General features: G+C 35.6%; 2 protein-coding genes across 5 annotated transcripts in view; both read right to left on the bottom strand.

Annotated features, from left to right (window-relative positions):
- Nucleotides 1-14007, bottom strand: part of atxn7l1 (ataxin 7-like 1) — a 27993-nt gene extending 13986 nt beyond the window's left edge. For 2 of the 4 annotated variants that reach the window (XM_016270304.1, XM_016270307.1), the window contains exons 1-3: nucleotides 13903-14007; nucleotides 13458-13526; nucleotides 10743-10847 (exon numbers count right to left, since the gene is read on the bottom strand). The gene's annotated coding sequence lies outside the window, so the exon portion shown is untranslated. Of the gene's footprint in view, nucleotides 1-8102; nucleotides 8448-10169; nucleotides 10271-10742; nucleotides 10848-13457; nucleotides 13527-13902 lie in introns of those variants that run through there. The other 2 variants (XM_016270306.1, XM_016270305.1) reach the window with 2 other exon arrangements.
- A 2371-nt stretch (nucleotides 14008-16378) lies between these two features.
- sypl1 (synaptophysin-like 1) lies at nucleotides 16379-23824 on the bottom strand. Its single transcript, XM_016270302.1, has 5 exons — nucleotides 23421-23824; nucleotides 21575-21693; nucleotides 20477-20681; nucleotides 20167-20358; nucleotides 16379-16663 (listed from the first exon to the last, which is right to left on the bottom strand). Exons 1-5 carry the CDS (start codon nucleotides 23490-23492, stop codon nucleotides 16532-16534), a joined length of 720 nt encoding a protein of 239 aa, XP_016125788.1. The 5' UTR covers nucleotides 23493-23824; the 3' UTR covers nucleotides 16379-16531.
- Between the last annotated feature and the right edge of the window lie 251 nt (nucleotides 23825-24075).

Genomic DNA, 24075 nt, shown 5'->3' with positions numbered 1-24075 from the left:
ACTTCATGTGGATTTTTTTTTTCTGCGACTAAGCGACTGATAAAATGTTGGTAATATGCATATAAACAGCCTTTTAATTAGCAGAGTAGAATAATCATGGCTGATAGTAAGACATGCAAACATAAAAGAAAACCAAACTGGACGCGAGAACAGCTATATATTAAGGATATAATCAAAAATTTGGAGTTGGGATAACCTCCAAACCAAATACGATACCTTTTTAAAAGCTCATTATCATCAAATGTTTCTAAAATGTTTATATTCAGAGGTAGATTGCTGGCAACAGCCATTTTAGGATAGTTCAGATTTGGTCTTAGTGACTTAGGAGTCCTCTTCACTACTCCTAACGTTTCACAGATTTAGGAGCTAATTTTAGCACTAAAACGCTTTGTGAAATACTCTTAGAACAAATATTTAGGAGTCCTAAATTTAGGACTGACATGTCCATTATTTTTAAGATTTTCTCCTAAATCGGCGAGTTATGAGCTACTTTTAGCCTTAAGATGTTTTGTGAATACGGGCGCAGATACAATACTGATTTTGGTGAAAACGCAATTAAAAAAAATTTAAATGGCGTTTTTCGTGTTTTGGAACCAAACTCTTCAAATATTAAAGCATAAACTAATTTTTCCACATTAACAAAAAAATCTGAAAAGTATAGCCTTATTTTTGTTTTTTTCCGTTTGAATCACACCGTTTTTGATTTCTCTTTACTTTTTTTTTAATAGAAAAATCAAATGACCAGAAAGTACACGGACGGATCCAGACCTAATCTTTGAGTTTTTCATTTTGGTTTTGTAAATAAATAATGAAATGTTTTCTCAAGTTTATTTATTTATTTTTCGTTTTGGTTTTGGTTTTTCTGATTTAATTGGCCTGATTGAATGAATGATACTAACAATAAAGTGAATGTGACTATTTAATGTGATTTGGTTTGCCGTTTGGATTTTACCTTGTTACTTCAACTGTATTGTTAAAAAAGACAGTCGCAAAAACTAAAATATTACTTGCACAAACGAAGCACAAATGATTGAGCCAGTTTTGGGTGAATTTTGAGCATGTGGGGGGGGCTGAGTGATGTCATTGCCTGTAATGTAATGTCTAGTATTTAAAAAAAACTGAAGCAGCACAAACAAAAATATTACTGGCACAAAGCAGCACAAATGAAGCACAAACAAACAAGACTATTTGGGGTGAATTTGGAGCATGTGGGGGGCTGAGTGACCTCAGAATGATCATTCAATATTGTTTTAAAATCTAAAAAAGCAAAGCAGCACAAATTAAAATTTTTATGGCACAAACGATTGAGACTATTTTGGCGACCTTTTGCATTGGGTGTAGGGCCAACTTCATGGAGGTCTCAAGAAACATTTCTTCATTACAAATGCTGAAAAGTCGTGCTGTTTAATATTTTTTTGGAAACGTGATGCTTTGATTCTTTGATTAATGAAAAGCAACAGCATTTATTTGACAAAGAATATTTGTAACATTATAAATGTCCTTACTTTACAAAATTTGCATTATACATTTACAGTTTAACATGGAAAATCATCACAATGTTTACTGAAAATTGACTGAAAAAATATTTTAGGATGTGCACGACTGACAAGACTACTCTTGTCTAGATTTTGAAACGTATGCGAATGACCCCTTCTCTTAATCGACAGGACGTGTACTGTACTTGACTGAGGTCTCCTTAAGTTTTTTGTGTGTAACATATTGACAGATACAGTAGCTCGCTCTGTTGCTCTGGGTTACTGTGTCTGTCTCTCTCTGCCATGCTGTGCAGCTTATTTTTTAGCTGTTTTGTAACTTATAAATCACAAATGTGCAGCGTCAGTCATTTTCTGCCATCAGACGCCTCCACGCTATTCTCCTGAAATGCTAAACTTTACCACACGCCGGCCACAGTCACCTACACACACACAAACGGATACACACACAAAATACTGAGTACACAATTAACCCTTTGAGCAGTACGGTCCCACATATGGGATTTAGAATGATTAGGAGAGGACATTTGCACTGTGAGGTCAGCCAGCACAATGAAACTGCTGATTTTATGCTCCACGTAAACATGGGTCTGTCCGGCGGCCAGGTGGCATGGAGCGATGGCCTCATTCCGTCCCCGCAGTGCAGGAGAACCCGATGATGACTCTGCATTTTCTCTCAGGAGAGCTGGATATTTAAAGGCAGGCCACTGCAGACCGTCCCAACTTTCTCTGGTAGTTTTCCACAGCATCCAGATCAAACATGGCTGGTAAAAGGATTTCCATGTTAACCAGGTGCACAACAGCGGGAGGTGCTCACAGTTTGTCCCATCAGATAATTTGTGTGAGGCACAGACAGGGGGCACTGCGGATATTTTAGAGAAGTGGTTTTGAGGCTGAGGAGGGAATTGTGTGTGTGTGTGTGTGTGGGTGTTTGTTTCTTTGTGTTCGTTAAACATAACATATCAAGACTCTGAAATTTTTGCAATGAGTAATTAAAGGTGCACCACATAATACAGTGACAACTAATGAATAGTGCTTTTGACAGGTGTTTAAAGTGATTGAATATCCAGTCTTAAAAGTGACCTACAAAAGTTTTTTTTTGTTTTATTGTAAATTATATTTCTACACGGCCACCATATTGACATATGACCAGTAAAATATACACTAAACTGTAAAAAAAAAAAGAAAAAAACTATATTGTACTGGAAATGTTCTGCCCGGACATCCCATCATTTTTTATTTATGCATGTTTCCATATACTCTAAAACACAACACAATGCAGTGCAAAATTCAAAATACAGGTAAAACACCTGTTTTTTTTATATATATATTTTTATTCATCAAGTATGCATTATATTTTTAAAAAGTCGCAGTAAATCTTGAAAATCCCGAAACAGTTTATTCAATATTAATAATAAGAAATGTTTCTTGAGCAGCAAATCATCATATTCAAATGATTTCTGAAGGATCATGTGACATTACATTTTACATTTTAAAATATATTAAAATAGAAAACTGTTATTGTAATAATATTTCACAATGTTATTGTTTTTACTGCATTTTGATCAAATAAATGTAGTCTTAATAGGCATAAGAAACATTTCAAAAACATTAAAAAGTCTTACAGAACCCAAATATTTGAACCCTAGTGTACACTTGCTAAGTCATATGGAAGTTAGATAATTGCAATATAAACTTGCTATGCTTGCTAAAATTTACTATGGCATATATTGTATGATAAAGTAGACCAAAATGAGACCTGGGTCAATTCCTAAGCCCATTTACAATGTGAATAAAAACGGGGCTAATTTCTTCTTCATTTGACTTTTGGGTTATCTGAAAGAGATCGGAGTTCTTTTAAAATGCAATAAATTACTTAACAAATACAAGTTGTTGTTTTTTTTTTGCAATGGAAGAGACACAGATCCACTGTTTTACCAGCTGTGAAACAAACAAAAAAAATGCTTAGTGCACCTTGCATCTAGTAAAAACCATGAGTGCATTCAGTACTCTGCTCTAGAGACAAACCTTTAGTACCTAAAATTACCCTCCTAAGGGTTTTTAAGTAATCCAAATCATTTGTAATTAAGCATTTGGAAGAAGACGTCTCAGTGCTGTTTTTGAAGGATAAACTGTTATTGCTGTGGTGAATGTACATCTCCAGTGAGCTACTACAGACTGAGTATTGTGAGCCTGTGCACGAACTGTTTGGAACCGTGTGGTTCGGTTTTGCCATTGGAACCATTTCAATCATATAGTGCCCATTAATTCCTGTAAGTACCACACTGGGGTTTGAGTGTGTGTATTTCCTTTAACATTTCATTTTGATCTTGCTTGAATAAATTTGAAAGCTTGCATAAGCACTTCAAGCTCACTTAAATAGCAACAGAGACAGACAGAAAATAAGTGAAATAAGAGAAACCGATGTAAATAAGAGAAATATGTGAAGAGATACGAGGTAAGTTCATGAAATGTAGTACCTGTGATTTTGAAGGCAGTGTGATGGTAAGACAAGCAAGTGTTGGGATGCTAGCTGATGCTCTGTCACTTGGGCTTTTTTGGAGATTTAGCCTAATGGGTAGATCAAAAAGTGCTTTAAAATGATCACATTATTCATGATTAATGCTACAGTGCCTCCCAAGTCAGTGTGATATTGTGAGCTCTTGTTACATAAGGACATTCTTCTCACGGATAGCGAAATTAAATCTGAGATACCATTTGGAAAAGAGAGAAGGGGAATCGGCAGAGACCGAGAGAGAAGTTACTGACCGCAGTTCTCCAGTCAGACGAGTGTCAGCTTGTCAGTAAGTGTCAGGTTTGCAGTTTAAATTCTCCAGCAGCCCTGCAGCGCTCTGGCTACGTGCTTCGTTTGATTTCACTTCTCAAAGTTGGCTTTAATGCCAAAACTTGACACGCACCGATTGACACTGTGGACTGCGTGCTGCGATCTGAAGACAATTTTTACATGCATGTCTGACTGGGCATGAGCAAAGATGCTAATTATACGTCTTAAGGTGCAGTCAAATTTTTGGCCTTTCAAGAGATGTAGGTGTTTAAGGTGTTTAGAGTGATTGTTAACGATTAGCCATAGTCTTGCCAGTTGCAAACTTGTCCTGCATGAAACGTTGCCCGGATCAATGTACAGTCCTCTATTCTAGTTCAATTACTGCACACCCGATCCGTCTGCTATTATTTAACTGATAATGTGGCTTTCATTAGTGCAGGTTATATGAATGGTGTCCTGCCATCCGTATGCTCTACTCGGGCACGAGTACTGTGCGTTTCCTTCATTTAATGTGCGTTGAAGCATGAGCTGGAGATGCAAGAGATGAAACTGTTCATCAGTATTGGTTGGACATGAGAATGGTTTTTATTACCCTCAGTTGTAGTAGATGATTAACTTTCTCATGTACTAGAAAGAAGGTTCATTCATCACATAACATAATTCCATATTGCTTTGATTTCATGCTGCTGACCTGGTTGAATGGCAATATTAATATTTATTAGGGATGCACCGATATGAAAATTTTGGCCGATAACCGATTATTCTTTATTTTTGAAAGCCGATAACCGATATGTTGGCCGATAAATCTATATCCAAATTGTTATATACTTTTTGAGAGCCTGATTACAAAAAAGGTCTCATCATTAAAAGCCACATCCCAAACACTTCAACATAAGCAGCCTAGTTTGAACGGTGTATGTTTTAAAAATATTTTTACTCTCCCATTACCAAATTTAGTCATAAAAAAGTCTTACAAATAAATAAAATTATGCATAAATAATGCAAACAAGTCACTGGACATCATTACACGTGTAAAGAATCAAAATGAATGCGCCATAGATCAATAAAACGGAATAGCCTCTGCACGGACAATAATTAAATGATTTTAATTACTAAACCATATTGTTGATGAAAATAATAAGAGAACAATACAAGTGGTTGTTGTTATTAATAATGTATCAATGATTTTGAAAAAGTAACAAATTAATACCACTGTTTTAAATAGCAGCCGTTGAGCTGCGCGTGCTGAAGCTGAAGAGCTGAATGAACATGGTAAACTGAAGCGTTTTGCTGGCAGCTTATTTAACTCAAGGAAATGCATCCTGAGATTAATATTAATACAACATAAACATAATATTACAACTTATATATGTACAAAATGACGCAGTTATTGCATGCTATAGTCAGAATGTGTGATCCTGTTGTGGATGCGCTCTTCCCATAACAACGCGCTGAAACATGGCAACTAAACCCAAAGAATTCACAATGTTTTATTATAATAATGTTCTCATTAGAATTTTATATACACGACATTCCCAATCATAGTTATTAATGTTGTGCACTGCTGTTTGAGCTGCGTGTGCTGAGCTAAAGATGATCACCGGTAAACTGAAGCGCTCTTTTAACTTAACCAAACGCATTCTATATGAGATAAATCAGATATACATCAAATAAACACAATATTACAATGTACAATTGCACAAAAGGCTGCAAACGAACAGCGCGCATCTGAAGTGTCTCTGAAGGAAATAATGCATTATTTATCGGCTTTAAGATATCGGCCAAATTTTCTTATCAGGCCGATACCGATAACAGAAAAAATTAGCCGATATGGGCCGATACCGATATGGTGGCCGATATATCGTGCATCCCTAATATGCTTATTATATTTTACTTTACTGTTAGTGATGTCTTAATCATTTAATGTGCTTAATGAATCTGTTATGAAACAAGTTATGTTAGGCACTGTGTAGCTAAATGAATATATTTCAACAACAAATAGAAATTATCATCTAGGCCTAGAAGTTAATTAAAAAAATGCATTATGCGCAATCTACATGTTTGCATACCTTTTTTTTTTTAGTTGAGTGTTGATTATTATTTTTAAAAATAAATAGTAATTAAATTTAAGTTTGGGCTCTGTTGTTAATTGCAATATTATAATAATGTAAAAGGGCTCCCTATAGTTTAGATCATAAGCCGAGGTAGATTTTTATCAATTTTTTATTAAATAGCTATTTTATGTTTAGTTTTTTCCCCTGCTGTACCGAAAACATAGCGAACCATGATGTCAAAACCGAGGTACGTACCGAACCTAGGGCTGCACGATTATGACACAAATCATAATTGTCGATTATTCCCTTGAAATTGTAATTGCGATTATTAATTACGATTATCACAATTTACATTGAATGATGTTTATACCATTGCTTGATGCAGCTGCATGCCGTATTTTTATATGAAAATAAACAAGCTGAAAACACTCTAACCTTTAGTGCTTTTCTAAAGTATTAATCCTCAAATGTCAAATATACATCGGATTGGTTTCTTCTTTAAATTAAAAATATGAATGGTATTATAATGTTATACTAAAACTAAAACAATGGGAAAACCCTTAAGATAAAATGTAGAAAGAAAAAAAACATATCTTAAGCCGAAATCATAATTGTCGATTATTCCCTTGAAATTGTAATTGCGATTATTAATTACGATTATCACAATTTACATTGAATGATGTTTATACCATTGCTTGATGCAGCTGCATGCCGTATTTTTATATGAAAATAAACAAGCTGAAAACACTCTAACCTTTAGTGCTTTTCTAAAGTATTAATCCTCAAATGTCAAATATACATCGGATTGGTTTCTTCTTTAAATTATAAAAAAAGTAAAAATATGAATGGTATTATAATGTTATACTAAAACAATGGGAAAACCCTTAAGATAAAATGTAGAAAGAAAAAAAACATATCTTAAGCCTGCAGAATAACATAAGTGGACTTTGAACGATTAATTGCCGCTTTGAACGATTACGTAATTGTGGCATCCATAATAGTAATCGCGATTAGAAATTCGATTAATTGTGCAGCCCTAACCGAACCGTCATGTTTGTGTACAGTTACACCCCTAGTTTCTATCCATTTGCTGTAGCGTAGTTGCTGTACAGTTTCTAAAGTGTTCTAAGGGGTTTTCAGTGTGTTGCTATGCGGTTGCTAGGTGTGTGTTTTTTTTACTGGCCCAAGTGAAAAGAGTCCTGCAGCTTCAAGTCTCTGTGATATTCTGGTCTCTAGATATGACTCAGGTCTCTCCTCCAATGAGAGTCTGTGGGATTTCTTCATCAGTTTTATAAAGAAGTCAGAATGCTCAGAAAAGCGTTTGCGCACCTCTCCCCAACAAGTTGTAACAAATCTAAGCAACAATGATAATTACCTTACAAAAACAACCAGGATAAAACTTCAGTTTCGTAACATTGTCCCAACATTTAAAAACTAATAAATAAGGTACAAGTTGCGTAGTAGTGACATCACTCATTGTAAACCCGTTCACACAGGTCTCAGTGTGTGTGTGTGTGTGTGTGTGTGTGTGTGTGTGGTCTGCTATTAGCTTCTCCCAATCTGACAGGCCACAGGAAGCCACAGGCACCAGCTGAGCTACGTTTGTTTACATCCGGCCCGCGACTGCAGGAAGATGACCACTAGCAAGGCCCAATCCTGCTCACAAACAGAGCCCAAAACTGCGAAAACTGAAAGCTAAGCAAACACGTGAGCGTTCAAAAGCGTCCGCTGTGAATAACACGCACACGTTGGTCGAGGAGACACACTTACCCAGCCTGTCTGCTCTGCGGCGGTTGAGAGGATGGAAGAAAAAAAACAGAAAGCGAAAGAGAAAAAGACGAGAGAATAGCAAGCCTCCTGTGTGGCTTAAGGCATCCCGCCTTCTCTTTCTGGGCCGCGGTGTTTTGAGTTGAATAGCTGTGAGTCGTTGACCTCTGCGCTGAACCCTCGCAGCCTCTCCGCTCTCAAAGGGGACGGCAGGGGACGAGAGAGAAAGGCAGCTATGTGAAATCGCCGTCGGAAGGGGGCGAGGGCGAGCTGCCAACAGGCCTTCCTGTGAATTACCATCGCCTCCCGCCGCACGAGACACCTCTCCATTCCGCGAGCGCACGTGTTCTGGGCACAAGATCAAAGACAGATGTGAGCCGAGCAGACGAGACGAGCGCGGCGAGGCTAAAACGAAAGCAAACAAGACGAGCTGGAAAACCGGTGATGGCGGATTGGTGGAGCCATTCTGCCCCGGGACAGGATGCTTTTTGAAAGAGACCTCTTTCGGTTTTTAACATTCCCCGCAATGGTGTTTCAGCACAACAATGCAATACAAACTCATTTTTAAAGGGGTAGTCCAACCAAAAATTGTATTTCTGTCATCATTCAATCACCCTTAAGTAGTAGGAGTTTCTTTCTTCGGTTGAACACAAAAAAAGACATTTTGAAGAATGTTGGGTAACCAACATTCTTTAAAATATCTTCTTTTGTGTTCAACAAAAGAAAGAAACTCAGAGGTTTGGAACAATTTGAGGGTGAGTACATGACGGCAATTTTCATTTTTGGGTGAACTGTCCCTTTAAAGCCACAAACACCAAGATAAAATGCAGTAAAAACAGTAATATTGTGTAAAATAACTGTTTTCTATTTGAATACATGTTAAAATGTAATTTATTGCTGTGATGCAAAGCTGTATTTTCAGCATCATTACTCCAGTCTTCAGTGTCACCTGATCCTTCAGAAATCATTCTGATATGCTGATTTGCTGCTCAAGAAACATTCATTATTATTATTATTATTATTATTGAAACAGCTGTGCTTCATATTTTTTGTGAAAACCATAATAATGCATTTTTTTATAAATAGAATGCATTTTTAAATAAATATTTTGTCTATTCATAAGCGTCACTTGTGAAATAAAACTACTAAATTAAAAAAAAATAAAAATCCTACTGACCCTAAACTTTGGAATCGTGGTGTATCTCTGAACATTTTATAATTAACTATAAAGAGAATAGTTTTATATTGAACAAGTGTTTTTTATTTTGCAGTGACACTGAAGACTGGAGTAATGGCTGCTGAAAATTCAGCATTGCATCACAGGAATAAATTACACTTTACAATATATTAAAACAGAAAACAGTTATTTTAAATTGTAATAATATTTCACAATTTTACTTTTCTTTTTTTTTCTTTTTTACTGTATTTTATGGTCAAATAAATGCAGTCTTAGTGAGCATAAAGAGACTTCTTTTAACTTAACAACAACTTTCAATCTGTTCAATCTGAACGCTGTTAAAACCAGTTTCTCTCACTCAGTGCCCAGATCTAACAGAAGGTTATGTTGATGACGTGTGCTAAATTAAACAGTTTTAACACGCCTCCGGTTTAAGACTGTGGTGTGCAACATGTATTATAATGTAAACAGCAAATGACTCTATGATTCTTGCTTTACAGCAGTAAACACCTCTATTAATTATACCCTTACACGGGTTACTTTTGCATATCTATATATTAAGCTCTAGCCATAGAATTAAGGTTTTGATTTAATTAATGCAAGCATAACTATTATTTCTGCTCATGCTCAAGGTTAGTGATTTGAACAGACTTTCACAACACTACAGACGTGAATGAAGCAATCAGACTCACCATTTTCTAGATCATTAATATCAGATAATAATCATAATATCAAAGCACTGAATATCGGAAATATCAGCCTTTAACACACTCTTCAGTGCACTAATGTCAAGAAAATGAGAACTCAACGAGACCATTAAGTTCAAATAAAATCCTCCTCATAAATCGGTAAATGACTGTCAGCGAGTCACGTTCTGGCCAACACTCACTTACCGTAATGAGTCAGGACGTCCTGAGGCTTAACGACTTTGTTGCAGGCATCGCAAACAACGGGTTTGAAATCCTCATGGGTTGGGACGTGACTATACAAAAGCATATCTACAGCCAAGAGAGAGAGAGAGACAGTCAGTAAATATGACAACTTTTTAAAACCACTTGACTTATTAGCATGAATCTCACATTTGCTGTAGTTTACACGAAAAAATCATCTGGCAATAGTGCGGTCTTGCTTTTGACAACATGATTAAAAGCTTGACTGCATGGAAGAAAAGATGATTTTTTTTTCAAAATGGTCCTGTGGTGTAACAAACATTGTCCTCGTTTTCTCCCAATGCAAACATGAGAAAAGTGTTGCTTATCGCAGCTTTCTGAAAACACTCTCTTAAAGGAACAGTTCTCCGAAAAATGTAAACGTGCTGAAAACGTACTCTCGGGCATGTCAAACTGTCGAGTGCACTAATGTCAAGAAAATGAGAACTCAACGAGACCATTAAGTTCAAATAAAATCCTCCTCATAAATCGGTAAATGACTGTCAGCGAGTCACGTTCTGGCCAACACTCACTTACCGTAATGAGTCAGGACGTCCTGAGGCTTAACGACTTTGTTGCAGGCATCGCAAACAACGGGTTTGAAATCCTCATGGGTTGGGACGTGACTATACAAAAGCATATCTACAGCCAAGAGAGAGAGAGAGACAGTCAGTAAATATGACAACTTTTTAAAACCACTTGACTTATTAGCATGAATCTCACATTTGCTGTAGTTTACACGAAAAAATCATCTGGCAATAGTGCGGTCTTGCTTTTGACAACATGATTAAAAGCTTGACTGCATGGAAGAAAAGATGATTTTTTTTTCAAAATGGTCCTGTGGTGTAACAAACATTTTTCTCCCAATGCAAACATGAGAAAAGTGTTGCTTATCGCAGCTTTCTGAAAACACTCTCTTAAAGGAACAGTTCTCCGAAAAATGTAAACGTGCTGAAAACGTACTCTCGGGCATGTCAAACTGTCGATGAGTTTGTTTCCTCATCAGATTTGAAGAAATGTAGCATTCCATCACTTGCTCACAAATGGATGCTCTGCAGTGAATGGGTGCCGTCAGAACGAGAGCTGATAAAAACATCACAATAAATAATCCACACCACTCCAATCCAGCAATTAACATCTTGTGAAGAAAAAAACTGTATGTTTGTAAGAAACACATCCAACATTAAAGCGTTTTAACTTAAAATGGTCACTTCTTGACAAAATAGAAGTCTATAATCCAATAATAACACTTCCTGCAGTGAAAAAGTGTTCTCTCACATCACAACCCACCCACAGATTTGTTTAGAGCTGTTTAGGACTGTTTTCACTTGTAAACGGTGCTTGATCTGTGCAGATCTCTACTGATTCAGACCAGATGACTTTTTCACTGAAGAAAGCAATATTATGGATAGAGGAATCGTATTTTAGCCGGAAGCAACGGTTTGAAGTTAAAAATGCCTAAATGATGGATTTGTCTCTTACAAACATGCAGCTTTTCATTTCACAAGACATTAATTGCTGGACTGGAGTGGTGTGGATTATTGTGATGTTTTTATCAGCTCTCGTTCTGACGGCACCCATTCACTACAGAGCATCCATTGGTGAGCAAGTGATGTAATGCTACATTTCTACAAATCTGTTCCAATAAACATACTCATCTACATCTTGGATGGCCTGACAGTGAGTAAATTGTCAGCAAATCTCCATTTTTGGGTGAACTATTCCATTAAATGTATATAATAATCATTTTACGGCCGTAAGCAACATGAAAATTATTCTAAGTTTTTTCCACATCTGACCCACTAAATTATTAACCAAGGCTGCCAGTGAGGGCTGACTTGATGGCATGTATAACCCACCAAAAGTGACATTTTGAGATTTGATTAAGACTTTTAATTTGAAACCACAGTTTTATGTCCCTCAGCTCGTGTTTTAAAGCAGGACGGACTAGTGACCCATTCTACTTCACGTTTAGTGAAATATTTAGTCACTCATGGCTAAAGCTGCTGATCAGTGGAGAACTGTGACGCAAGCGTTCAGAGGAGCTCGTCAGATCCGCTGAGCTTTCTTTCACCATCCATGCAGAATCACTGCGCACTTCCGCTAGTACACACTGAGAACACACACGCTCACACTGAGAGCTAGTGCTGATGTTAACAATGAGAAAAACTGAGCTGAACTGCATTAACACCAGCTGCTTGTGTGTGTGTGTGTGTGTGTGTGTCAGACACTTAAATGTTATGGTTATGTTCAGAATGTAATACAACTATATTGTTATGAATACCGTGAAGTAAGTGCGAAATACCACTGACTGTTTTTTGTTTTGTTTGAATTAGTATGTGAAACAGATCCCTTCCTAACTATCCGAACGTAGATCTGTTCAGCTAATATAGCTTCTATAATGCAATGTTTGTTAATGATTTTTACTCAGCACATATAAAAGATCATATATTTTAAATTATTATTTTAAATGCAAAAGAACTAGTATTTTTAAACCAAGTTGGTACTACAATAAAAATATTTGTTGTTGTTATTATTATTACTTTTTATTTTAGCACAACATGGTACGGAAGTACTGGTTCTTTTACATGTAAATAACAAATACAATGTGATAATCGAAAATATTAAGATATTAATTTGAATACAATCACAATAAAAATATTATTTATTAAGATAAAACTATAAAATATAAAAAATACAATTAAAATGTGTATTGCAATAAAATAAAAAATATATTAATTAAAATAAAATAAAAGCATGCAATATTAAAACCATTTAAATTGTTTATTTATTTTAATATAGTATAGTTACAATAATATAAAATATTCATATTATTTATTTCAATAAAATACAATAAAGACATATTATCAGTAATTAAAATAAAATGTCAAATATAATTTAGATGTTTATTTTAATATAATTACAATAACATATTAACATTATTTATTCAAATAAACCGGATAAATATAAAACATTAAAATGCTCTTTTTATTGCTGTAATTGTTCAAGCAGGCACAAAAAAATGTAAGTTTCACTGGTAGCATGAAATAATACGATTTTTTTATTAGCGTGTTGTATGAACTAATGAAATTCTGGTATGGTGACAACAATGGAAGACTATTGAAGGAGCAAACAGTGCTAATGCATGCTGTGAAAGTACAGTATTACCCTAAGCCTACATGAGCTGACAGCAATAACAACATGATGACACGAGAAGAAACGCCCACCATCATGACACACACACACACTCACCTGCTTCACTGAGTTTGATCACCTCTGAAGCCTTCAAGAGCTTCTCCCCAGCAGTATCAGAGTAAAGATCTGAAAAGATTCAATATCGCCGCATGCATTAGACTGACACTGTAACCAACCAGTTAACGAGCATGCACAGTTACAGAAACTGGTAGCTAGATGGCTGTCTTGATCCAGCAAAGCAACACACACACATGCAAATACGCACACAAACACACAGTGTCTAAACTTATACACACTCCGTCTCCTGAGCCGCTAACATTGACGCGTAAAGTACAGAGGAGCGCGACACCTGTCAATCAATCGTGACAGCTGACGAGAGGAACGCACGCGCGTTGTTTATGCAGCAGCGCAGATGCACGCGCGAGCTCCAGTTATAAACCCTGACATTATCGAGGGTCGTACTGCAGTCGAGCGGGTGTCTGAGGGCGCTAATGTGACTTACAGTGCGTGTTGTGGCTCCTGTGTGCAGTGTGAGAGCGCGGCGGTACAGCGTCGCCATTGCTCTTCCTTCTTCCTTCACAGACTGCGAGACGAGCGAGCGAGCGAGCGAGAGAAACATATGACGCCACCTTCGCCACAGTTCGGCCAGCGTTCGGCTGCGTTCGGCTGCGCTCGGCTGCGCTCGGCTTCAGAGACGGAAACATCGTGCATTCTTATATTACACAATTATTCTTATATTCTAATCGCCCTTACGCCATTTTAGTAGTAGTAGTAGTGATAGTTTACTTTCATTTCTACATTTTAATTACATATGCATTAATAATAGCACAATTAATATGAATGTAATTACTAGCAATAATTAATAAAATAATGTAATCATATTATTAGCAGTATTACTACTTATTACTATTATTATAAGATGTTGAAGATAATTATTGTTATTAATATTGGTGTTATTTGTAATACCTGTATAAACTGTTAAGTATAAAATGAATTACATTGTAATGTTTACAAAATATGTGATAAATATTAAAGGAATATTTTAATTAAATAAATAAAAATAAAAGGAATATCAGTGTAAATAATAATAATCATCATCATTATTATTGATAGTTGTAATAATTGTTGATTATAAATAAATATTAATACATTCATCAAATGAATAATGAAAAATAATTCGAAATGTTATTAATAGCAACAATTAATAACAATGATGATGATAATAATTATTATTATTTACATAGTAAGAGTACCTTTTATTTTTATTCATTTAATTAATATATTATTTAATATTTGTTATATAAATTTGTTAGTAATAATATTATACACACACACACACACAAACAAAGAAAAACAAATAGATAGAATAGAAAACATAGAAAGCTATTTTTTTGTTGTTGTTGTTTTTTTAAATCAAGAATAAAAAAATTAAAAAAGATAAATATAGATAAAGTAGAATTAAAATAGAATAGAAAGTGTTAGAGTTAGAGGGTCAAATAAAGGTGGAACAGATGTGTTTTTAGTGGTTTCTTGAAGATGGTTAAGGTGGTTAATTAATATATTATTTAATATTTGTTATATATTATGAAAGCAATAAAATGTTATTAATTTTATAATCAACAGTTAATACAACTTATAATAACACTAATAATAATAATAACCACAATCATAATACTAATACTAATTATTATCTTCAACAACTAGTAATAATGGTTTTACTTACTATTACTAATAAATGTAATATAAATGTAAAATGTATTTAAAATAATTTTTACTATTATTATTGATTCTATAACTACTAAATTGGTGTTTAAACATGTTGTTTACATAAAATATAATTAACACATTCCTAAAAAGGTAATACTACTAGTTATTATAGTTGATTATGACAGTAATAGTAGACTAAAATGCCTTTCTTTTTAAATAGTTATCAATGTTGTTTTAATTGTCATCCTCACATGGTGTGGGCTTTAGTTTGGTTATCATTCAGGCGCAGATTTTTGTGATCCTGTGGGTAAATCATTTGTGACGAATGTCAATCATTTAATTTCACATGTTTCGTTACACAAGCAGCTGTTTATGAGAAAGTCATCGTCTCATCATCACCAGTAACAATAATTACACACACACTACTCACTGTGTTGTTTACTTGTTTAGAGTTCCTAAAGTGTCGGAAAGATGGACAGTCACGAGATTCAGACAAAAAAAGCTGTTTACTAAATATCAATGCACTATTTAGTTATTTTTATTATTTAAAGTAATGCACTACAGGCTGAACTCGACCCACCTATCCTGCACTAAATGCACAACCACGACACAAAAAAATAATTTGAGATATGAATATGTGAATAAACAGGCCAGGTGTTCAGTCTAAAACTGTGAACTACCAGATTGAGGCTTTCGCTCCAGATAATGTTTTTGTTGTTGTTCTTTTGACAAATGCTGATCAGTGAAGTCACAGGATGAGCCGGCAAACAAAAAGCGCCATTATACCAGAAGGAAGCCAGGATTTATTTGGGTAAGAAATCACACTTTCTCCCCAGAAGCACAAAGTCCACTACCAAGTGCACTTCACAGTCAGTTTTATTCCTCAAAAAATGACATTTCAGTGGCAGGAGAACAATGCTTCCCTAAAGAAACAGAAGCACGAACAAGAAAAGAGAGAAAACCTTCCTAAACAAAACTCCAGCACCATTAAAAATGCGACTGAAGCTTAATACTGCATAAAAATGGCATAGATAACAATATAAACGCAACAAGGAATTTGGTAAGAAAGAAGAAACTGCTATTTTTAAATGCAAGAATACACAGAAATGATGCTGTGTAACACTTAAACGTATAGAGGTTGACAAAACAATTGTTTTCAAGATTTTTATACTTGATTTGACAAAAATATATATATATCATAAAAGTAAAATATATTGTAATAGCACATTCAAAACATGTTGCATTTCCATTAAAAGATCAAAAAAGCATGCTAATATAAATATAACCAAGGTAAAAAAAGATATTTTCTTCAAGTACACAAGAAACAGAAAAGGTGAAGAGCGAAATCTCACAAATGAACACGGCATTACTGTGTGTTTTTCATAACGGCTACGGTGGGCATTGTTATGCTGTGGGGTAATTGTTTAGATGGGTGCTGGATTTGGACCCCGTCCTGCCGCTTGTTGAGCGTTGACCTTCTGAGAGTGCCAGCGCGTCTCCTTATACACAAACCAGGCGTTCCCAACCCATAGGATGAGATTCAAGAAACCAAATATCTGAAAATGAAGTCTGGAGTCAGTTATTTATAATATACACTCAGGGGAAAAAGTTTGGAATAATTGGAGAATCTCTTTCTGCTCACCAAGGCTGCATTTATATGATGAAAAATACAGTAAAAACAGTAAAATTGTGAAATAATATTACAATCTAAAAATACCAGTTTTCAATTTGAATATGTTTTACATTTACATACATTTTACATTTAGTCATTTAGCAGACGCTTTTATCCAAAGCGACTTACAAATGAGGACAATAAAAGCAGTCAAAACTAACAAAAGAGCAACAATATATAAGTGCAAATGACAAGTCTCAGTTAGCCTAACGCAGTACACGTAGCAAGGTGTGTGTATATATATATATACTGTATATACACATATTATACACACACACACACACACACACAAACAAAGAAAAAACAAGTAGATAGAATAGAAAACATAGAAAGCTATTTTTTTGTTGTTGTTGTTTTTTTAAATCAAGAATAAAAAAATTAAAAAAGATAAATATAGATAAAGTAGAATTAAAATCTAAAAGAGTTGGGTTAAGAGTGGGTTTCTTAAGAAGTGGGGTTATACGAGCCTGTTTAAATGTTGAGGGAAAAACACCAGTGTGAAGGGATGTGTTAACGATGTGAGTGAGTGCAGGTACAACATGTGAGTGAGAGCAGGTTTTAAAATGTAATTTATTCCTGTGATGCAAAGCTGAATTTTCGGCATCATTACTCCAGTCTTCAGTGTCACATGATCCTTCAGAAATCATTCTAATATGTTGATTTGCTGCTCAAGAAACATGATTATTATTAATGTTGAAAACATAATTATTTTAGTGGAAACCGTGATGTATATATATATATATATTTTTTTTTTTATATATATATATATATATATATATATATTTTTTTTTTTTTTCAGGGTTCTTTGATGAATAGAATAGATTCTGCAACATTATAAATGTCTTTCCTCTCACTTTTCAACAACTGAATGCGTCCTTCGAGAATAAGTTAATTTCTTTTTTTAATTGTACTTATCCCAAACTTTTGAATGGTGGTGTATCTCAGTTTCCACAAAAATATGGAGCAGCACAACTGTTTTCAACATTGATAATAATGTTTTTTGAGCAGCAAATCAGCATATTAGAATGATTTCTGAAGAAAATGCATTTTACAATATATATTCAAATTGAAAACAGTTTTAAATTGTAATAATATTTCATAATTTTACTGTATTTTTGATCAAATAAATGCAGCCTTGTTGAGCAGAAGAGACTTCTTTCAAAAACTTTTAAAAATTCCAAACTGTTGGTCCAGTGTACATACTTAAAAAGCATCACATGCCAGTGAATAAAGTTCCTTTTCATTTTAATTAGACGTTAAGGAAGTTAAATACATTGCAAATGCAGTTTAACACTGTCTTTAAGATTGCATCGCTATGTTAGGGGTATGTACCTAATGTTAAAAAATTGATAATCAGCATGATAATAAACAGTGAAAAAAATACAGATGATTGGTTAGTGTAATTTCTTACCACAGATATATTGAGCGAGCGCATGCTGGCGTAATCAGTGACTTCACATCTGACATTTCTGTCCGTACAGAGCGCCAGAGTGGATTCAATGCCAGCCGCACTGGTGGCGTCCTTCACCGTCTGCAGACCTCGAGCCCATGCAGACGAGCACACCAGCCACAGGAACGCAAAGACTGCTGTCAGCACAAAATCCTAGCAGATAAAGACAGAAATATTATAAATAGAATTTTCCCTTAAAAGCATCTGCATCATGATATTCAAATGCATATTGCATGCAAACTTCAAGCTCATCTGCAAGTTGCATACTCACAAACATAGGGCCGAAGTCTGAGTCTCTGTACACATGCATGTAGCCCAGATAGACCAGCAGAGCCACCATTGAATAGAGGAAAGCCAAGATGGCCACAGCCACGAAAAACTCCACCGAGGACGACGAGTCTCCTACAAGATGGGTTGCAGGAACTGTGCGATTGCAAAGAGTGGTGTTGCTCTCCACCAGCAGCTCCTGGTTTAACCTGCAAATGAAGGTATAAAAATACAAACCGATTTGGAGAAATGTAGCATTACATCAGTGCTCACCAATGGATCCTCTGCAGTGAATGGGTGCCGTCAGTCCAAACAGTCCATTATTCCCAAGATACCTTGAAGGACCTATCTGAGAGGTAAGACTCAAACCACTGGCGTGCGGTTCCTGAGATGCCATTTTCCAATAGGGTTGACAGGAAAATCTGGTGGTTCACCGTATCAAAAGCAGCAGACAGATCCAGCAAAATAAGTATAGAAGATTTGGAAGCCACTCTTGCCAGTCTTAGGGCTTCAACAACTGAAAGCAAGGCAGTCTCGGTCGAATGTCCACTTCTGAAGCCAGATTGGTTGCTGTCCAGGAGGTTGTTCTGTGTGAGAAAGGCTGAGACCTGGTTGAACACTACTCGTTCAAGTGTTTTTGCAATGAAAGGTAGAAGGGAAACCGGTCTGTAGTTCTCTAAAAGAGTTGGGTTAAGAGTGGGTTTCTTAAGAAGTGGGGTTATACGAGCCTGTTTAAATGTTGAGGGAAAAACACCAGTGTGAAGGGATGTGTTAACGATGTGAGTGAGTGCAGGTACAACATGTGAGTGAGAGCAGGTTTTAAAATGTAATTTATTCCTGTGATGCAAAGCTGAATTTTCGGCATCATTACTCCAGTCTTCAGTGTCACATGATCCTTCAGAAATCATTCTAATATGTTGATTTGCTGCTCAAGAAACATGATTATTATTAATGTTGAAAACATAATTATTTTAGTGGAAACCGTGATGTATATATATATATATATTTTTTTTTTTATATATATATATATATATATATATATTTTTTTTTTTTTTCAGGGTTCTTTGATGAATAGAATAGATTCTGCAACATTATAAATGTCTTTCCTCTCACTTTTCAACAACTGAATGCGTCCTTCGAGAATAAGTTAATTTCTTTTTTTAATTGTACTTATCCCAAACTTTTGAATGGTGGTGTATCTCAGTTTCCACAAAAATATGGAGCAGCACAACTGTTTTCAACATTGATAATAATGTTTTTTGAGCAGCAAATCAGCATATTAGAATGATTTCTGAAGAAAATGCATTTTACAATATATATTCAAATTGAAAACAGTTTTAAATTGTAATAATATTTCATAATTTTACTGTATTTTTGATCAAATAAATGCAGCCTTGTTGAGCAGAAGAGACTTCTTTCAAAAACTTTTAAAAATTCCAAACTGTTGGTCCAGTGTACATACTTAAAAAGCATCACATGCCAGTGAATAAAGTTCCTTTTCATTTTAATTAGACGTTAAGGAAGTTAAATACATTGCAAATGCAGTTTAACACTGTCTTTAAGATTGCATCGCTATGTTAGGGGTATGTACCTAATGTTAAAAAATTGATAATCAGCATGATAATAAACAGTGAAAAAAATACAGATGATTGGTTAGTGTAATTTCTTACCACAGATATATTGAGCGAGCGCATGCTGGCGTAATCAGTGACTTCACATCTGACATTTCTGTCCGTACAGAGCGCCAGAGTGGATTCAATGCCAGCCGCACTGGTGGCGTCCTTCACCGTCTGCAGACCTCGAGCCCATGCAGACGAGCACACCAGCCACAGGAACGCAAAGACTGCTGTCAGCACAAAATCCTAGCAGATAAAGACAGAAATATTATAAATAGAATTTTCCCTTAAAAGCATCTGCATCATGATATTCAAATGCATATTGCATGCAAACTTCAAGCTCATCTGCAAGTTGCATACTCACAAACATAGGGCCGAAGTCTGAGTCTCTGTACACATGCATGTAGCCCAGATAGACCAGCAGAGCCACCATTGAATAGAGGAAAGCCAAGATGGCCACAGCCACGAAAAACTCCACCGAGGACGACGAGTCTCCTACAAGATGGGTTGCAGGAACTGTGCGATTGCAAAGAGTGGTGTTGCTCTCCACCAGCAGCTCCTGGTTTAACCTGCAAATGAAGGTATAAAAATACAAACCGATTTGGAGAAATGTAGCATTACATCAGTGCTCACCAATGGATCCTCTGCAGTGAATGGGTGCCGTCAGTCCAAACAGTCCATTATTCATCATGATGCCGTTTTCCTCCAACATCAAAATCCACCTACAGTTTTGGACTGTTTTTAGCTTGTAAACAGTGCTTGATCTGTGCAGATTTCTCTCCTGATTCAGATGAAACGATTTTTCACTGGAAAAAGCAATATTATGAAATAGAGGACTCATATTTTAGCTGGTTAAATTGTCTTAATGATGGATTTGTTTCTTCCAAACATGCAGGTTTTGGCTTCACAAGACATTAATTGATGGACTGGAGTAGTGTGGATTACTTGTGAATTATTGTGATGTTTTTATCAGCTGTTTGGACTCTGATTCTGACGGCACCCATTCACTGCAGAGCATCCATTGGTGAGCAAGTGATGGAATGCTACATTTCTACAAATCTGTTTCCATGAAGAAACTTATCTACATCTTGGATGGCCTGAGGATGAGTACATTTTAATTCCTGGGTGAACTACTCCGTTAATATTTTGAATTAGGTCTTATTTTTATATGTTAAGTTTTAAATTTTTTGAAATTGTTATGTTTCTCATATCTAATTTTTCATTTAGTTTTAGCTTTTCATCTTATATTTGTTATTTTATTTCAGCTTTATTTCAATTATCCCCCCAAAAAATGTGATAGTTTTAGTAAATAAAAATAACCCTGGAAAGAGTTTATATTACACTGTAAAAAGTTGTAAACAAAAAGATTATTGGAGTATGTTACCTACAGTCTTTCTACTCTACAATTTCACATTTCATTCAGTGTTTTACTTGCCAATTTCAGAGTGTAACTGGGCCAAACCTGAATGGGTAGGTGAAAATGGCACTGAGGGTATCATTGCTGCTTCCGCCGCAGAAGATAGAAACCACATTTCTGCCGGTATATCCTCCACAGGTCCCGAATGCAAGCACAGCCGTGAGCTGGAGAAAACCAGAGCATTATGTATGCAATTATGTCCATGCAAACAACAGAAGCATTAAGCATGCACAAACCTGAAGATGCACCGCAGAGTTCACCGTGGAATAAGCTTTCTGCATCGCCCGCGTTCATGAATCACCTGACATACTAATCTGATCCTGTGCTCAGTTTTAACCTTGATTTCCTCACTGGTTGTGTTTAACCCCTGGAAGTTAAATGAAGACCTGCAGTTCACGGCCAACATCAAGCTCATTTTCCAAAACCAGATGTTTAGTTTCGCTGCATGATACATCCAATGCCAGCTCATTCATTCTCAAGAAAACAGAGAAACTTCTCATCTGTCCCACTTTCAGATTCATGCTTTATAGACAGCAACAGCTGTGTCAGTAACTCTATTTTCCCTGCCAATAACAAATTCCTTTGAGGAAATAAGGGAGGAACTTCATGTAAGTAGGTGGCTAAAGAAAACTCAAGACATGCTGAGTTGCTAGTGAAGGGAATGTGCATTTTATGCAAAAAAAAAAACAAATACTTGCAAGGGGGTCCAAAATCTGAGAGAGGACAAGTGAAAATGCTTCTTTTTGAATATTTCTTCATTATTGCATTTCAGACTTTTTCCATTATATATTAGCAGTGTTGGGGGTAACTCATTACAAGTAACACGAGATTACTTTTTTTAAGTAACTAGTAGAGTAACGCATTACTTTTTCATTTACAAGAGAATATCTGAGTTACTTTTTTCAAATAAGTTACACAAGTTATTTTTTTCCAATTTATTGATTGACAGCTCTCCTGTCCTCATGTTGAGAGAAATCAGAAGATGTTACTGTAGTTCTAAAATAAATATGAGTATGCATTAATTCATCTCACTCACCTCAAAATGAATAAAAATAATGCAACTCAGAATATGACGCAAACCTGCAATAGTTAAATGTTAAACATCACAAATATCCTTTATGTATTTAATCCCATTCTATTAACCAATGTCTTCGCTTCTGAGCTTCGATGATCCAGTTCAACCATACTAATAAGCCAAAATTACTCTAGACAAACATTTGTGTCTTTTTTATTGCTGAAGTGTGTTGAAATGTCTTCTTCTGCATTCTTCTGTACGGACGTAAATTTACTTTCCCTTCAGCCTGAGGCGCATTCATTTCACTTTTGGTGTGAAAAGGTTTTTATATTTGCCAAAAATAGAACTTGTTTATTTTCAAAACAAACAAGCAAGCCCTGTCCAGATTTAAAAAGTAGCGCAAACGTAACGGAACGCATTACTTTCCATAAAAAGTAACCTAATTAGTTACTTTTTAATGGAGTAACGCAATATTGTAATGCATTACTTTTAAAAGTAACTTTCCCCAACACTGTATGTTATTATCAGCATAACAATCTGAATTGAAAAATGAACACACATTTCAGCATTTCTTAGCATGCACGAGGAACACATGATGAAACAATGTTAAAAAGGAAAATAAATTCAAAGAAAAATGGCTGAAAAATATATTATCAATATGCAACCTACAAAAGTATTACTCCGTAAAGATACTATGTGTTGTGCATTAACTACTAAACCTACAAGTACTAGTGGTTGGGACTAAATATTTTTAATCTAGATGGATTTTAAACTATACTTTCTATGTTGTAAATGCGTTTTCAGCCAGGCCTTTGCCCTCCTTATGAAGTAAAGCTTGAAAACGTGCTCTCAACAGATTTGGATTTTCTTACTTACCCACTCCACGACTTTCACAAAACCCAGAGGCTCTTTCACGGGGGTCAAACTGAATCGAAATCCCGTCTGCATCTCTCCACCGAGCCAGATATCCTCCAGGAAGAAAAAAAAGAAGGGGCTTGAATCTCGCTGGCTCAAGTTTTCATAAATAGTTTGACACTGGCGTGGTTCTGTGGTAGATGCTGCTGCTCCTCCCTCGCGAGGAAACCAGAGTAAATCCAGATGAGGATGCAAACGGAGTTTCTGCTTTGCACGGTAGATTTGATTTTATCCGACAATACGGGATATTTCGCAATAGATTTGATTTCTATGCATCTGGCGCGTGTATCCAGTACATTTCATCACGAGGCGATATTTTCGGTAGTCTCTTCTCTAAGAAGCGCATTCAGGAGTCCAGCGAACAATATTTCAGTCGTGATTCTGAGACGCTAGAGACGGATTCTCGACATTCCTGTGCTCCGTTATAAACGCAAGTCTCTTAAAGGAACAGTTCACCCGAAAATGAAACTTGACATTTGAATGACTTTCGAATTATGGCGGTCTACAAATATGTATTCTTTTCATAGTTTAGCGTATACACAGTAAAGCAGCATTTTTAAACACTTCAGTAGCCAAACGTTTTATTGCAAAATGTGTAATGTCTGTTAAAGGAAGT

Source organism: Sinocyclocheilus grahami, unplaced genomic scaffold (genome assembly GCF_001515645.1).
Source record: "Sinocyclocheilus grahami isolate Dianchi unplaced genomic scaffold, SAMN03320097.WGS_v1.1 scaffold56.1, whole genome shotgun sequence".
Taxonomy (NCBI): Eukaryota; Metazoa; Chordata; class Actinopteri; order Cypriniformes; family Cyprinidae; genus Sinocyclocheilus; species Sinocyclocheilus grahami.
This window is presented reverse-complemented; position numbering and strand designations above follow the sequence as displayed.